The sequence below is a fragment of the Mastigoproctus giganteus genome, chromosome 2 (assembly GCF_048544385.1).
Source record: "Mastigoproctus giganteus isolate SK-2022 chromosome 2, ASM4854438v1, whole genome shotgun sequence".
In the NCBI taxonomy this organism is placed as follows: domain Eukaryota; kingdom Metazoa; phylum Arthropoda; class Arachnida; order Uropygi; family Thelyphonidae; genus Mastigoproctus; species Mastigoproctus giganteus.
This window is the reverse complement of record NC_143576.1, coordinates 171470159-171488683: the sequence shown is the minus strand read 5'-3', so window position 1 is coordinate 171488683 and position 18525 is coordinate 171470159. Positions and strand designations below refer to the sequence as shown.

The window sequence follows — 18525 nt, the reverse complement described above, 5'->3', positions numbered from 1 at the left end:
CTCCACTCGTTTGGAAAGGTTTGGGTTTGAATCTCTTCTAAGACCGAGAAATTCTTAAAGCCTCTTCAATCGGGGCTGTAGTAAGCCTATCTCAGGAAGTAGGATTAGGATTTTTGCAAGTTATTCCGGATTTCTCCTGCTACCCACTGTTCGATATTAAATCCATTGTTTGGCACATCTGATGATACCGATGTACCGAATGGTAGATTCACATCACAAACGTAACGTTTTTAACAACATGGTGGTTATCTTTTATAACGTATCACATATAATTGTTTATTCAGCAGTTATTGAATTTTTAAGAATTAACCTTTATTGTACGTAAAGATACGATACAATGTACCCATCACGGCATGCTGCCAGGGGCTGCGTGATATCAGAAAATACAAGCCTATCAGTTTTCATCCCACATTATATTTCGCCATTTTATCTATCAATAAACACACACCAACTAGTCTATTATAGGCAGCAGTTTTATTTGCTAATACTGTATTAACAAAACTGGAAGCGTCTGCTGCTCACTCCCTTATCCTGGTAATAAGAAAACTGTCTTACGTTTCTAAGTTCCGTTAGAAGGGCAAATAGCGTAGTTCTAAGAAATTAAGATTTATTTTATTTAAGAAATTGACAGAGGCAAAAAATTTTCATACATTCGCACTATCATAAACACAAGCATTTGCAGACTCAACCATTTTGTTTTGTTATTATCGCAAGCAATTCCACTAATGCTATTAACGTTTTGCGAAATTTTTAGCCACCACTTTGCCGCTAATTGCCACTTCCCTCGCATGTACCAGTCATCGGGTGGGCACTGATACCAACTTACCAAATACCTGATATATCGGCACCAATTTACCGAATACATTTGCCAGCCTCTTGGGCATCTCATCTGAACTTGCGTACCACATAATAACAGAGGTTCACGTTATGAAAAACATGTCAACACGATGGATCCCAAAGTTGTTGGCAGTAGATCAAAAACGCAAATAATTATCAAGTCAAATGAACATTTGCATCGTTTTCAAGCAGATCCAGCAAATTTCCTTGCAAAAGTTATGACAATGGATGAGACCTGGGTCTATCACTTTCAGCCAGAGACAGAGGAGCAGTCTAAACAGTGGAAACACAACTCTTCTCCCACTCCAAAGAAAGTCAAGACAATTGCCTTTGCTGGCAAGATGATGGCATCGATCTTTTGAAATGCTGATGGAGTGTTGCTAATGAATTATCTTCAGAAAGGCCACACAGTCACACTAAGCAGACCTCGAGTTTGCAGAGAAACATCAAATACAAACGCCAAGGAAAACTTAGAAAATCAGTCTTGTTCCGCCAGGACAACGCACCTTCTGACAAGTCTGTTCATTGCCATGACTGCATTACATGAGTGCGGCTTTAAAATCTTGGACCATCCCCCATATTCACTTGATCTGGCACTATCGGTCTTCCGCTTATTTCCTAATTTAACAAAATGAATGCCTGGCTAGCATTCATTTTCCCACCGACAATGACATCATTTCTGCAGTTGATCTATTCCTAGAGGCCCAAGAAAAAACTTTCTCTGCAGCTGGAATCAACGCATTGCAGCATCGGTGGCAAAAGTGTATTGACTCCAAAGGGGACTGTGTTGAAAAATAACATGTTACCAGACTCCTTAAATAAATCCTTCATACTCAGGCCAATAATGTCTCAGGCACGAACTTTTCATACATACATACCTCGCATGAAAAGCAATAAAACGTTTTATTGATTTACGGCCCTCAACATAAGGAGGTGAAACCCGTATATCAACAATCTTTTCCTCCAGTTTGGGCATATTAAATTTAAGCAAATAAATTAAAAGATTTTAATAGTTTTGTTTTATACTTTTATAGGATTCCATGAAGCAGTCGGAGACACTCTGGCACTTTCTGTTGCCACACCTCAACACTTGAAAAAGATCGGTCTTCTGAAAGAAGTTTCCGATGACCCTGGTGAGTATTTCATTCTTTCTGTGGTTCTAAATCATTCCACTTAAGAAAAACGATTATCAAGACGCAACGGTTATAATTAATCGCGATATAAAAACCGTTAAACAAGCAAATGTGCCCAATATCTGAGTACAAGCAAGAGGAAGGAGGGAAAAAAAATCGTCTCTAGTTCTCCGGTTGCTATTTTCAAAGAAAATATTAAGATGGCATTACCGATTAGCAGGTAGAACTTCGTAATTAATCGTGTTGTCCGTATGTCAGAACAATGAGGGTTGACATGTGTCAATCCTCATTGTTCTGACATGCGGACAGAACACACAACCAGACATGTTTATGAAGCTGTATCCGTTGAGTATTTTTCGTCAGTTTGTTTATCAAGCTATTTTCTGTTCAAGGATACCCAAAGTAAGCAAGGCTGTGTAAGATTTGGTCAAGAACTGGAGTGAGGGTGAAGTGATCTAGGAACCTGCTTCGGGAGCATGAGTTAATAGTTCACGTGATGCAGTTAAACTGGAGAGGAGGGTGGAGACGCACTTCTGAATGACTGCTTAGGGAGCAGAAATATTTCATCTTTCCGTCCGAATTAGTCTTTCGCTTATTGTGCATACTTGTTTTTTATTGTATTTTAAGAGGTCCCTTCCAAAGTTTGGCAACACCGCTATCTAATATACACATGTCTAATGCACAAAATAAAGACCGTTGGATTACTGAGAAGTATTTCGCATTTTTAGATATTGGCCTTCTCCGGCTTTGGAGAAAGCCAATGAAAATAAAAGTTTTACTTGGTTTACCGTCGGATTAGCCATTATCTTTGTGGCTTTATATATGTTTTATTTTACTATTTCATTTTAGAATTTTATACATATTGAGTTACTAAAGCTACATTATTTTTTATCATAGGGCTGTAGCCCTTTTGGCCCCTGTCTGGGACCGCCACTGTATGCATAGAATAATCCTTCGCCTTCACGGACCTCGGTTTAACGGACTTCGGAAAAAGCGAACAGCCTCCACTGGGCTAGGCTTTTAGTCCATAGAGCACTCCCCCCCCCCCCCGGTCTAATGGTTTTTGCCGTTAGCAAAACATTTTAACCTAATAACTGCAGCAACACAATATAATATTGCAACATTTAAACTGTTTTAATTCATCGTATAACATTGTTTCATAAGTTCAACCAACTTAGTTATGTTGTAATAAAATTTAAATGACTAATGTGATTAATATATAATTAATATATTAATAAATGATTAATATATAATTAATGTGGCTAATAATGCACTTAAACGTGGCTTACTACCGACTTTCTGAGTGTCACAAGTCAAGGTGTCTTGTGCATTCAAAAGTTTTCTAACCCTCTGCTGTAAAAGATTTTGTTTTTCATTTAGTTCTAATAGTAAATGATCTAATACTTCTAACAATTATATTATAGAACAACCCATGACCTTCATTTCATTTAAAAATAATCCACGTGATTTCAATATTTTCTGCCAGAGGGCGATCTCAACTATCTCATGTCCATTGCTCTTGATAAAGTTCCTTTCGTGCCATCTGCTTACATATATGATCTGTGGAGGTGGCAACTGGTTTCTGGTGCCATTCGTCCTGAGACGATGAACAGCAAGTGGTGGGAAATGAGGTGAGGATTCATTACTACATTTCTTAGATTTTAATATTACTTTCACCCAAATTTAATATTAGCAACAAGCAACGATACCTTACTTGGAGTGATCAACGCTGAGGAAAATCGATACACGCGTTGAGCTGGTCGTAATTCAAGCAGTGGCTGTTAAATACAATAATATTCTTGTATTTTCTATTTTGTAAGTTCTGACCAAGTTTTATACGTGGTTCTACTACATGAATTATACATTCTGCTATCCCTGAGTATAATTCATGAACTGTACTTTTAAAGACCGTTTTACACAATCATATTTTTATGACAAATTACATAAAAACGTTTTGCCGTTTTACACGATTTTGTAATTTATGATTAGTATTTAACATCTCAAAAATTTGGAGACACATCCTTACAGTAATTTTTTTTCTTCTTATTTTTAGCTGCAGAATATGCCCTTACATTCGTTCCGTACAATTTGGAAATACCTTGTATAAATAATACCCCATCATTACTCTTAAAGACGTTGTAGCAAAAACCTCCTGAGGAGATAACAGTTTTTAGCTCTTGGGGTATGTTATTTGATAATCGAACGCGCTTGAAATGTAACACAATTACATTACATTAATTTGAAATATTAATTATATTTCAAATTAATTACTTAATTTGTTAGTTATCGTTATTACTAAAAACTGCAGTGTCTGGACATGTTGAATTTAAAGTACACACAAATTTCAACAAATGTATATATTCGTCATAAATAAATAAATAAATATATATTTTTTTTTGTTTGTTTATACTCCGGGAAAACCATACAAGGTCAGAGTTCTCCAGTAGAAAGAGAACAGAAGAACATTATACCGTATTTGGTAGTCACGCAGGCTTGAATCACGGCCACCCAAAGCTTGTGCATATTTCTGCTCTAGTATTTGATCCTCAGCTACAGAGACGAATTATAGATATACAGGGTAGCTATAATTAAAGTGCATTAAAGGAAGAGTATCTGACAGATTCGAGAAAAAAGTTATTTGAACAACTTCAAAACAATGTAATCGATTTTTTACAGATTAAAACATCAAGGATTATGCCCACCAGTCAGGAGAACAGAGGAAGACTTTGACCCCGGATCAAAATACCATATACCGGCAGATGTTCCTTACATCAGGTAATTAAGTTTCATTTCTTGTTATCTCGAAATATCGTAAAATATTATAAAATATTATCGAAATATTGTAAAAGCTAAGCAATGTCGGTTATTTTCTAACGGACAAGACTTTCTGAAAACGATGTGGTAGCAACTTCAGGAGCAATCGAAGTAATTTTTTTCCTGAGACAAAATACAGCAGAGATGTGCCGTGGGTGAGGCGAACGAGGCTCGTTATATAAACGAATTATATAAACGAAATTTCGTTATATAAACGAATTATATGTATACAGGGTGGTTATAATTAAAGTGCATTAATTTAGTTGACTATAGGTGACAAATCATTAATCTCCCAGAGATTAAGTTTGGAACATTCGATGTCTAGACCATACGAAAATGAATGTTACACAAAAGAAGATTCTAAAAAAGTGACACCAATGTGTTTGATGCATGCAGCCACCAGATTACAGAATTTATTTTATCAAGTTCCAGTGCAGTATAAGAAAACTGCAGGTTGTGAAGACAAAATTGTTTGATGTGGTAGCAATTTTATTAAAAAGTGCTGAGAGCGCACAAGTCAACTGTTGCCTAAAGCATATTTGGAAGAATGTTAGCGAAATGCTTTATGATGCTTTCCTTCAGATCAGTCAGAGAAGTTAGATATTGTGTTGATGTTCTCCGGAGTGTAGCCAGACATTGGAAAACTGTCGGAAAATGATGCTCTCATCGTCAAATATGGAGCAAAGCAACTGTTTTACCTGGCTAGCAATGTCTAGCCGGGTCTGGTGAGACTTCGTTCTGAACAAAAACAGTTGTGCCAGTTATGAAGTTTGGTGCGAATCCACACAAAATAACAACGTGTGGGCATTACGGATTGTATCTTTGTCGATCAGACGTGGAGGAGGCGACTTTGCCCCTAACCGACAATAATGAGTATTAATACCACCGCTTTGCCGGAAATGAACCCAGTTGATCCAAAATGTTCCAAGGCTACATGTCATCCACCTCCATTGTAGAAACTGAGAAGTCGATGTACTGTTGGGGATTTTTGTAAAGACAGAAATACAGAAGAGAAGTACTGTACTGTACTTCGAAAGCAGCATGAAAGGAACCCTCCATCACAACAGGTTATTTCTACACCCCCACAAGTTCCTTCACATTTTGACTATATTATGTATATGAGTAGGCTGTTAGTAGGCTCTACATGCCTTTGCACGCCACTATATATATTTTAGTGGCGTGCAACTATCTGATATAAAACAAGAAGGGTTTATATCAGATAGTTGCCTTTGTATATTTGAAAATTTGGCATGTGGGTCACATGGTAGATAGACTTAACAATCCCTAGAACAGTGGTTTTGACCGCTATGGTCATTTCTACTGCAGATCAGAGTATAAATAAGAATAATACGTACTATTCTCCACGTTCATAACAACAAGAGGAAAGCGAAGAACTAAGATTAAGATTATTTTACAGTTAGAGAAATACTCGTAAAGCCGAAGCGAACGTTGAACAGTTTCAAAGATTGCTGGAACTCATCATTACCCATGTTCACTCCAAAATTTAATGATGTGTTGCGGTTTGGGAAACAATGCATCTCCATGTGAAGGATGAGAAAACCCGCAAGTTCCATCAAGTGGCCATTCTACATACTTAAAGATGTCTCAAGAAGTACCAGCACTCCCCTTCACAGCTATCATCTGGACTCAACTTAGTTTTAAGAAAGATGGCTTGCACTACACTTCAGATATGTAAGCACGTATCATAATAGAACAGTTCAGCAATTTCCTAATTTGGAGCGGTTATAGGCGGTTTAAGTACTTTTGCTTGATAAAACTTGCGCCTCTGACATCCTTGATGGGAACATACGATCGAAGATGCCAGAAATATCTAAAAATGTCTGAAATCTTTAAAATTAAAGATTATAAAAACATTGTTAATAAAATGTAAGTGGATTGTTGAATAATTAATAAGTATAATTATCAAATTATATTTGATATTACCCTGCTTTTGTCTTAAAAAGAGCGCAGTTTTACTCATAATTTGAATTGGTAAAGATTTATTAACCATTAATGCAATTATTTATTGATTTCTTGTTAGAACATGAGATTTAATTAGGTTGTATGCAAAAGGGAAAATTTGGATAGTGTGAAGTTTTTGCAATAAATTTGTAAACTTTTTTTAAAAATAATTTTTAATAATTGTAATATGACTTGAGATTTTTCCTGGGTGCTGTCACCAATACAAAGTATTCCTTGTGTAACATGCAACGGTCAAAAAAATGAAGGCCCTCATTTTCAGTAAATGAAAATGAGGGCCTTCATTTTTTTGCCTTCATTCGTCTTATAAAAACACTCCCTAGGCTGCCAACCTTTTTTAATTTTTGAAAATAATGTTGGTCATTGTATTATTCACTATTTTAAGGTTGGAATGAAGTTAGTTTAAGGAATTCGTTATATTTATTTATTTATGTATTTTTTGTTTGCAGATATTTTGTTAGTTACATCATACAATTCCAGTTCCATAAAGCTTTGTGCGACGCAGCCGGGTATGAAGGTCCTCTTCACAAATGCGACATTTATCAGTCCAAAGAAGCAGGAAAGCTTTTAAGGCATGTTAAGAAATATTTACAAAATAAAAAAAAATTACAAATTATAATAATAAATAAATAAATAATACATACAAAATGCTATTTATAGATGAATTAAGTCCAATATTACTATTTATTTCGGAAAAGAAGCTTATTAATATTGGACTTCAGTTTCGGCATTTTGTGATTTTTAGGAAATATTTATTGATCGTGGGAGAAGCAAGGATGGAAGCTGAAGAAACAGTGATGAAAGAAACTAGCTTAGTTTGCAGTTGTGCAGTGAATGGGTGATTGCCACAAAGTTCTAAAGGACCTGAAAGAAGAGGAGGAATAGTAGATGAGATGCAATTTCAAAAGAGCGGTGCTCATGAAAATAACTCAATAAATTTCCTCTCGAAAATATATCCCAATAAGCCCTTTGATCTCCGTGGATAATAGTAAAACTTGGCATCAACCCTCAAGCTGAGAACAAGACTAGAACAAGACAAGCTGAGACAAGAATAATTAATTGCTGGGAGGGGTACCATTAGACAGTAGCGTAGGAACGCCTTGGAATTGGGGCAGCTGCCAAGGGCGCTGGTATCAGAGGAGCGCCACTGACAGACCATATCAGTTCCGTGTCAAGCTATTTCGACACCCAAGGCTAGCTGACGAAATGGCGCCCCTAGATGTCGCATCAGGATGAGAACAGACGGCGGAGTTAAAAAATTAATTTTTGCCAAATTCCGTGTTTTCGGAGGGCGATTCAAGCCTACATGCATCCTTAAATCTAAGTACATACTGCATAGCAGCATACATCTATATGCCGTCCAGAAACACAACTTTTAAGGCACCAATCAGGCGACCGCTTCATCGGTACATGCTCGAATGCACAGCAGTTCGAAATTCAAGCATGGTGTATGTTCTGAGATACTGAATAAGTTTGAAGTTATAAATAATGTGTGTATACTGTTTTTGTGCTTGCTATATAAGGATCATGAATATTGTGATTTTTAATTTAGGTGATACAAAAGCCTATGGTAGATACACGCTGGTCTCTAATCGTCAAAAAGCAAAGGCAGATTACGAGAAATCTTATGCAAAAGATGCAAAGAATAACTTATGTAAACTCGAGAAGGAAGGGGATGAATCAGATTGGACCACTTGATGTCGATGGTTCAACTGTTGATGATCCTGCTCAGGTAGCTAACCAACTGAATCAGTATTTTACATCTACATTTACACATGAGGAGTTATTCTGGGAGGGGAATGTCAGAGGTGCATTAAACCCTGGCAATGAGTAAATGATTTCGTAATAACTGAGAGCAAAATGGAGCAGAAATTGTTGAAGTTAAACATAAGAAAGGCACTTGTGGTGATGGAATCTATACAATTATATTGAAGGAGGCAGCAGAAGAAATAAGCAAACCCTTAGCCATAATTATGACAGCTTCCTTGGACACAGGGGAGGTACCCATGGACTGGCGATATTCAAATGTGATCCCAATTCACAAAGGAGGATCAAAGGGTGACACAAGTAATTACAGACCTGTTAGTTTAACTTATGTTCCAGTGAAATTAATGGAGGCACTGGTTAAAGAAGCACTGCAAAATCATCTAGACAAGACTTCAGTTATAATTCAGACATAGCATGGGTTTGTTAAGGGGAAGTCTTGTCTGACCAATTTGATTGGATACTATGATGTGGTCACAAAGGAACTGGATGCAAAAAATTATTTTGATATCATATACTTAGATCTTAGGAAAGCTTTTGATATTATTGCACATGGAAGACTGCTGCACAAAATTGGAGTAGTGTGGCATTAAGGGCAAATTGCTAGAATGGATAAAGGGATAGTTGAGTGGGAGAGAGCGGTAATCAATGGACAATGGTCTTCGTGGACTAATGTTATTAGTGGAGTCCCCTAGGGTTCAGTGTTGGTTCCATTGTTGTTTTCTGTATTTATTAATGATATTGAGTGAGGTATATCAGGCTTAATGTCTAAGTTTGCAGACGATATTCGTATCGTCTGCAGGGTTGTTAATGGATCTAGAAAAGTTGAGCAGATGGGCTGAGAGGTGGCGACTGAAGTTTAACATTGACAAATGTGAAGTACTGCATATGGGTAGCAGTAACCCCAGAGTAACGTATCAACTGTGTGGTACTACACTCAGGGTGGCAGAGAATGAAAAGACGCTGTGGTAATTGTGTAGTGAGATATGAAGTTTTTTGAGCAGTGCACACACTCTGCAAGAGGTGTCAGGTGTCTTGTAAATGATATACAGGAATTTTTCTAGCAGGGATAAGGAGGCGATTATCTCCTTATATAATTATATACGGGGATAATCAACACCTTGAGTATTGTATGCAGGTCTGAAGGCATCATTTTAGGAAGGATATAGAGCTGTAGGAACGAGTACAGAGAAGGGCAATAAGATTAGTGAATAAAACAAAGGGTTGCTCTTACGAAGAAAAGCTTAAGTTTTGCAAATTACGGGGTCTGGAGACTAGGCATCTGCGAGGTGATCTTATTGAGGTATATAAGGCCTTGAATGGTTTGAGCAAGCTCAATGCTGGTATGATTCCTCCTCTTGCCCCGATTAATCGCCTGAGGGGACATAAATTCAAATTGAGGAAAGACAGTTGTAGATGTGCGGAAGTTTGGCTTTAGCCAGCGGGTGGTTCATTGCTGGAATAAACTTCCATCTGCCATTGTAGAAGTTGGCAGCTTAAATAAATCCAAGGCAAAACTAGACAACAAACAATTGGAGCGAATGGATGGGCGAAACGGGAAGATTTTTTTTTTTTTTTTTTTGGCTGATACCGTATAAGCTTGTTTTCTTGCCTTTATCATCATATGCCTCTACCAATGCTAATGCTAAACAAAAGAGCAATTCATTTTAGACATGCCATCAAAAAAAGAAGCGCATACTGCGTAGAAAGACTACATAAAGAAGAAATTTAAAAAAAAAAAAAAAAACCATTACACTTGTTTACAAACCTGGCTTAAATTCGAATTTTATTATTGTGATTATTATTAATTAATTATTATAATTATTAAAATTATTATAATCATTATATATTTTTTTAACTGTACGAAATGTCAGAGACAGTCGGATATTCAATTATGTGACCATATAAACAGAAAATTTACGGTAAAGTGTCGTTATTCACTTCAGCGAAACAACAGATCACCCTTTATTTGGGGTACAGGAAAACCACTCTCTCTCTCTCTCTCTCTCTCTCTCTCTCTCTCTCTCTCTCTCTCTCTCTCTCATAAAATTCTAACAGGGTACTTACAGTAGAAGATTGACCAGTGCTTATTGTCCGAATGTGGAATACCCTTGATCTGTCCACTGGCTATGGATACATAGAAAGTAGTTGATAAACTCGACTTCTCGGTATGTAGTAGAGGCGTGTCATCCAAGAAAGCAAGCTTATGTAGCATCCAGCCAAAAAAATAAATAAATAAAATAAAATAAAATAAAACCCATTTTACACATCCATTCCCTCTAAAAGTTTGTAGAGTTTCTCCTTGAAGTTATTTAAGCTAGATTTCCACAACAACAGATGGAAGTCTGTTCCTACAAACAACTACGGCTAAGGAAATTTTCGCACATTTATTCTATAACTGTCTTTCCTCGATTTGAATTTATGCTCTCTCAGGTTCGTAACCTGAGCAAGAGGAAGATCTTAATCCCACCAGAATTAAGCCTGCTCAACCCATTCAAGGCCTTATACGCCTCAATCAGATCACCTCGCAAGTGCCTAGTCTCCAGAAGATGCAATTTGCAGAACTTAAGCCTCTCTTGGTAAGAGAATCCCTTCATTCCCCTCACCAATTTTGTTACCTTTCTCGTAAATGCTCAAGCAAATCTACATCCTTCCTAAAATGAGGCGTCCACAATGTGGCCATACCATTGCCTTTTGCAAAGGGATAATCACCTCCTTTTCTCTGCTAGCAAAATTCCTGTATATCATTGACAAAACCCAAACCCCATGATTTGCTCTTGTAGCCTGTCTGCATTGCTCAGAAAACTTCATATCTGACTGCACAATTACTCCCAGGTCTTTCATTTTCTACCACCCTAAGTGTCATAACACACAGTTGGTACGTTTCTCTGGGTTACTTCTACCCATATGCAGTACTTTTCATTTGTCAATGTTAAACTTCAGTTGCCACATCTCAGCCCATTTGCCCAAATTTTCTAGATCCTGTTGCAGTAGCACACTGCCATTACTGTCATTAACAACTCTTCCAACCTTTGTATTATCTGCTACTTAGACATTAAGCCTGATATACCTTCATCAATATCATTGATAAATATACAAAACAAGAGTGGGCGCCATACCGAACCCTGGGGGACTCCATTAATAATATTATTCCACAAAGAGCAGCGTCCATTGGTTACCACTCTCTGTCGTCTCCCATCCAACCACCCTTTTATCCATTGTAGCAACTTGCCCTTAATCCCAACTGCTCCAGTTTGTACAGTAGTCTTCCATGTGCAACAGTATCAAAAGCTTTCTTGAAATCCAAGTATATCACATCAAAATTATTTTTTGCATCCAGTTCCTTTGTGACCACACCATAGTATCCAATCAAATGAGGGACAGGAAGTTGGATAGGTTTTACGGGTACCACTAAGTTTCCAATGATAATCTTTTAAGCCAAAGAGATTACCATTGTGCTTAGCAACAGCACTATTGCCTAAATTTCTTGAAGGCGAGAGGGGCGAACAATGCGTACCTAGTTAAGTCTCTCGTAATCCACTAACCACGTAACCTCATATAGAAAATTTTCTTTGTTCTAGAAACACTATTTTAAATGTAATTGCGAAGGAGAATTCAAAAAAATTCGCTAAACAGAAAAATCTGGTATAAAGAAGTTCGTTAAACAAAGGTGAGACTGTACTTATTATTATTTATTATAATTGTATTTACGCGCATTTTTACGATGATTTTACTAATTATCGTAAAAAGGCGCATAGCCAGGAATTTGCCAAGGACGCCAAAATCCTTACTACGCATCTCGGTACTAATTCCCGTTATTGCGTAATCGCTGACTTAAACTCATTCAGTTTCTTTCTGAAAAGAGTACTTTCATTGGCAGCATTCCTACTTGGATCATCCCAGACATGTTCTATTGGATTGAGGCCTCTGAGTGAGTGAGTGAGTGAGTGAGTGACTTCAATGAAAACCACCATACTTCATTTAATTCGCAGAATGGTAAAGCCACCGACGTACAACTACTCGACTTTCTTGAAACTTCCGGTTTGGTTTGGTTTGTTAGGTTTTATTGGCATTAGCAACTAAGGCTATAATGCGCCGAAACTTCCGGTAGATGGCCAAGAATACGCTTACATGGTTCCAAGTTCTGACAGGTTGTCTGGTTGCTGAAAGTGATCTTAAGTTACGTGTTGTTAATGTGCATAATGAAAGTCTTGAACGCTGAGCAAATGTTCTGTTATACGCTTTTGTGTTGGACGTGGGATGAATGATACTGAAAGAAATGTTAGAGATTTACGGAGACAAATGTTTGAAGAAAACTCCAATTTTCAAGTGACCCAGGCACATTAACGAAATTCGAGACTCTGTGCTCAATGACACCTTGATAACTCTCAAAGAATTATCAAGGAATGGCTTCTGAAGTGCTTCTACAAGAGAGTTCATCAATGGAGTAAGTGTTTACACTTCGAAGAAGATTATTTTAAACGGAGAGAGCACCGATAGACATTAGCAATGAAGACCAAAATTAAGTTAGGTCCATTCCGCGACTTAAATGATCAAACTCTGTACATATTGCTATTTTCAGCTATCTGTCACGGTAGAATGACAAAGGGCAAGCAAAGTTGTAAACAAGTTGAGGAATTTTAAATATTAGTTTCTTTGATAGTCATAACAAAGTAGGGACACACAAACCAAATATTCATACAGTTAATTCTAAGCTTATATAAACATCAATGTGCTATACAGTAAATATTAACAACGAACCAAGGCCATGAGAAAATCTTGCTGTCTCTCAAAGCATTATTCTGGGAGCAAACGCTACAGAGTACAGTCCCTCACATAGACGAACGCTGTACACGGATTCCAATTACAGGGATCAGTTCCTTCCGAATACCGTATGCAACTCGCGACTCCAAACTGAATATCAAGTTAGCTCGCCTTAGACTTTGTATTGTGCACTAGTGATGTAAAAGACAGTAACATATCGTCTATGTCTAATGTGCAGGATTGAGATGATTTAGTATGGATGGCTGGACCAGTATAGTGGCCCAGCTAACCACCCAATACATCGCAGTAACAGCAAGACCAATATGGGTTATGCGCCCGGGACCGCTAAATTCAGTCTCAGGTGAGAAGGCCCGTAAAATTTCTCTGGTCACTAAATGAAATCGAACTCATACACTGTTCGCACATCGTATAGAGTGCCTCTAGTCTTAATGCAAAGTGGATGAATTGGAACTGCTGATTATTTTTTCCCTCCTCATTATAATGGTTCCACCTTTGCTATTTTGTGCAGCAGATCTAAAAAAAAGTAGACAAGAGAAGTGTACAAACTTCAAGGATGCAAATCGCATCTTTGTTGTTGTGGTTATTTTAGTGAAGTTATAGGAGCATCAGCGACTAAGGCCATATCGCTCTGTGTGTGTACTGTCTGTAAATGCGTGTGTTCTGTTGTAGATTTTCTGTTTGCTGATTGAAAAACCCGAGTTTCCGGGAGAAAAAACCATGCTACCCTCGCTTGAAACGAACCAACTCAGCCACATTGTGAAAAAAGGCCCATTAAAATTCCTCACGTCATCGACGAGACTCGAACTCAGGTCTTCTCCACTCAGTGAGGGAAGGACGGCGATTCTACCAACTGTGCTACACACGACGGCTCGGATCCTTGGAAAAATGTAATGAAACAGATTATATGTGTGCATATGGAAACAATATTCGAATTAACGTGCAATAATTTTCATTTTTCATTTCAGAAATTTCACTTCTTAAATTAAAATCTCTTAATAAATCTCTCTCCATTCACATCCTTTTCAAAAGAGCAGATGCATTACCTTCTCTCAAGATGGAAATTCAATTTTGACTACTTGAAGATTATCTTTTTAGCACCGATTCTCCTCAAAATAATTCTTAAAAATATGCTTTAATGTTTTGAAATTAATTAGATTTATATGTACGATTTCTTAAATGAGCAATTATAGAAAGAATCGACTTAAATGGAAATTATTTTTATTTTTTTGCATAGCGATGTCCTCAAGCTTGGAAGTTCACAGCCGTGGCAAGAAGCCATGAGTATCATGACCAGAGGAAAAACAAATCGAATGGATGCAAAGCCAATGTTAGAATATTTCCAGCCTTTATTAAGCTGGCTAGAAAAACAAAATGAAAATGAGACTCTGGGCTGGAAGAGTGATGACCCGATGGCTTGTCCATGATACACGACTTTAAGAAAACCCATGTTTTTTATTATTATTATTTATATTTTTAAAAACTGAAATTTTTTTAAAGTTCCATTGTACATTTCAAATGAAAACCTGTATAACTGATAATCAAGATGATATTTAAAAATCGTTAAAGAACTAGAAGTAAGTCTGACTGGCCATCATCGTGTGTTGTTCATAAAATGGCTAGCCAGATAGAGTTGACTTATAATAAAACATATTTAAGATACGTTTCTATTTTTTTTTCTAATACACAGGAAATGTTTTTTAAATTTTTAAAAAAACTGGCTTGATGCATCATATGGTATCATGCATCTCAAAATGGTGGAACTTATCGAATTTCAGCTCGTACATATCCATTGCCACCATCGCTGTTTATTGACATCCTCTTCAGAGAGTAGGAGAAGAGGCTGTTTTTATAAAATAATATAAAAGATATTATTATAATTGTATTATATGCATATAAATGAAAAAGAATGCATTTCAGGCTGATTAGTTACCTGTCCCTAAATCCAGCTTCTGCGCCAACACCCGAAGTTGGTTTAGGCGCCGAATTTTTCCTCATGCCAGTGGCACGTTATACCTTCCTGGGCTCAAGGCAAAGTGAAATTTGGGGGCCCCATCTAAAGAAAAAACTAATAAAGAACATTTTAAATTTCATTTTATTGTGACAACAAAACAAACAAATTATATGACATAAGAACTAAATATAAAATTTCACCAAAATCGGTAAAACCATTTTCGAAAAAAAAAACATTATTTTCAAATTAATCTTCAAGTACAGTTCATTGACCTTGGCAGGTAGAAAGTTCAGTTTTCGATAAAAATCACTTTAAAATATTAGTAAAAAATCAACAATGAGTTTTTGAAAGAGTGATCGGGGTTCCAGGGATATCTTTTTTTTACTATAGGATAACGCGCCACTGCCTCATGCATTGGGACGATCAAGCCAATCTATTTCATTTATTATGTATTATTATTATTAGAAGTGTCCCATTGTAACCTGATAATAAATTAAGTATTTGACAATGAAGTGTTTAAAAACCTTTTATTTAAAATTTTTAAGGTTAAAATAATTAAAGGAGTAGTCTAAGAGTAATTAAAAGGTTTTTTTTTATTACTGTAGACTACTCTAGACATAAATTAGTTACTCAGTTTTAAAGTTATTTAGCATAAATACTTTAAATGAGTATATAATTTATGTCTGTAGTAGTCTAGAATAATTTCTGGAGCCACATTAATTACAAACTGTCCTTTAATCCATAAAATCAATACAAGTATGAACACCTTGAAAATTATCAGCATTCATCAAATGGCTAAAATCATCAATTTTTGACTACTCTAACCAACCAACCCCATATCTTAATGGCTTAAAATTACTCTGGTGATATAAGCAAACTTAGAATTCGTGGGATGTCTTGGTCTTTATAATAAAAAATAATAAATACCTACTTGTTTCACGGAATACAATGAAACTAAAGTTTTCTTAAACCAGTGACCAGACTCGAATTTCACTGTAAAAGACCGGAATTCTTAAATTATCTTAAAAGTGAATGGAACAGTGGGGGTCACCACTTAACCATCACTGAAGAGTCCATAACATTCAATGTAACCTTTAATATGAGACTGATCCAATGCCAAGGAACTGTCTTCTTAATTCCTGAAGTTGAAATGTTATTTTCTCTCCAAAGTTCCTTATTTTTTTTTTTTCGCTTTTTTTACATAGAATGTAAATAGTTTTTGTTCAAAATGTATCCTGCTCATGTTTAAATAAATAAAAAAAAAAAAAAAAAAAAATATATATATATATATATATATATATACAGTATATATATATTTATGACAGACAGATAGATAGATGGAAGGAAAACCGTGATTGAACACCACATTACTGCAACCTAAAAATTGTTTGTTTTTTTTTTATTTATTACATCAGAATGATGCCATCGTTTGGAAGAGAGTTGTTACGTGGTTATTCATTTTATGAGAATAAATTAAATACTCGATAACACTAATTAACCACCTGAAAGATTAAGCTGTTTTAATTAAAAATCTTACAATTAAATTGAATACACCTCCATAAAAGCTTAAACTCTCGCCGTCAGGTCTGTTGGATTGGCTCACGAACTGATGCAGACTGAACTATTGGAATTGCACTAGTTCAGGCTGAGACTAGATGGAACTTCACTGGAGTACAACTGCTTCGTCTATGTTTGTAATGTGTTGGTAATCTTCCGCTCCGTGAGAAAATCAGAAAGGGATGATCTTTTGTACCCCAAATTTCACAGATATTGGAACGTTTTTCTTACACACTCACGCCTTAATTTTCACGCCTTAATTTTGGTTTTGCACCGCATATATTACACTTGTGATGGTGATAAATATTCGTAGCATGCCGAGCTTTAAGTCTGATAAAATTTTCGTGGGTTCAAATTTTCCTTCAACAGAAACTTATGACAATGCACTACGCAGCAGAATTCGATATTTTCAGATGTGAAAACACCGAACACTGGCAGATCCAGAAATTTTGTTTAATGACAGTATAATTACTGTATAGGCCTGCAGTAATATCACTAATATGGTACCCTATTTTTTTTAAATTTTGGGAGCCGTCTCAAATAATCACCATCTTCCCCACATCGGATGGAAAAGGCCCGGGTTCGAATCCCACAATGACTCGACGAATTTTTATAGGCTTTTTCCATCTCGTGACTGAGATAGGCAAGCGAGGATAGCAAAGTTTTAATCGCGGAAAGTCAGGGTTTACGACCAGCAAAAGAGACAAACCGACCAGAGAACGCACGCAATTTATAGACATAATGAGCACGGATTGAGCAGGTAATCGTCGGGTGACCCTGATAGTGCAATTATATTATATAAAAAAAATATTCTTGGGGATTATTTAAACCTCTTAAGCTATCTTTATGGGGGCGCCTATGACAGCGAGTACTGTTTAAACTAATCTTGCCGGGTTTACTATAACTATAGGTGACCGTCATGTCCGATGATGTCACCAACGTTGTTTTGCATCCCTATATTTCTTGATAAGCGAGTAAGAAAAAAAAAAAAAAAAAATTCATATTTGACCCGCCCTCGTAATAACAGACCATAAGCGTTTTTCTTAAAGACATTAATTGTAGTCATGTTAAGATGGACTGAATTGTTTATAGAGTTTACGGAGTGGCAACTAAGGCCAAGAGGCGTGAGAGAAGAGCTACTCTTTTAAGTACGCCTTTGCCGGTAAACTGAGTTACCGGCGAAGGCGTAACCGAAAATATGTCGCATTCTTAAAAGGTCAAATAAATTAATTGCCAATGAAGAGAAACATTCTTCTTCTTCTTGAAGAAGAAGAAGAAGAAAGCGCCAAAACATCACCGAATACTGTTAAATAAGCTGATTTCTAACTCCACTAAAATGCAATTTACACGAAATGTCAACTTCGTAGAACTACAACCGCTTAGAAAACTTGGTTAATAAGCAAGAGTAAGAAAGATTTTTTCGTATTCAAGAGAGCTATCATGACTCGATTACCGATCATACCAAACTCTAGAATGGAACGTGATGGCTAAAGTTTATCAGGCTGACATTCTTACCAGGAGTCACGATCAAGATATCACATTTCCTATGGGGAAAAAACTTCGAAATTTTTAATTGGTTTTTGCATTAGAAAAGTAGCTTCAAAGCACTTCGATGCAACATTCAATACAACTCGATTATTCTCTTTTTATCGTAGTCATTGTCTGTCACATAAACATCTGATACGCAAGGTCTGAATACTAATC

General features: G+C 36.5%; 1 protein-coding gene across 1 annotated transcript in view; it reads left to right on the top strand.

The window, feature by feature from the left end:
* LOC150089750 (angiotensin-converting enzyme-like) overlaps positions 1 to 14797 on the top strand; it is a 111545-nt gene extending 96748 nt beyond the window's left edge. The window contains 5 exon segments of the mRNA XM_090390091.1: positions 1872 to 1970; positions 3457 to 3601; positions 4647 to 4745; positions 7214 to 7336; positions 14548 to 14797. Coding sequence (XP_090246217.1) covers positions 1872 to 1970; positions 3457 to 3601; positions 4647 to 4745; positions 7214 to 7336; positions 14548 to 14797 — 716 coding nt within the window.
* The last annotated feature ends 3728 nt before the right edge of the window (positions 14798 to 18525 follow it).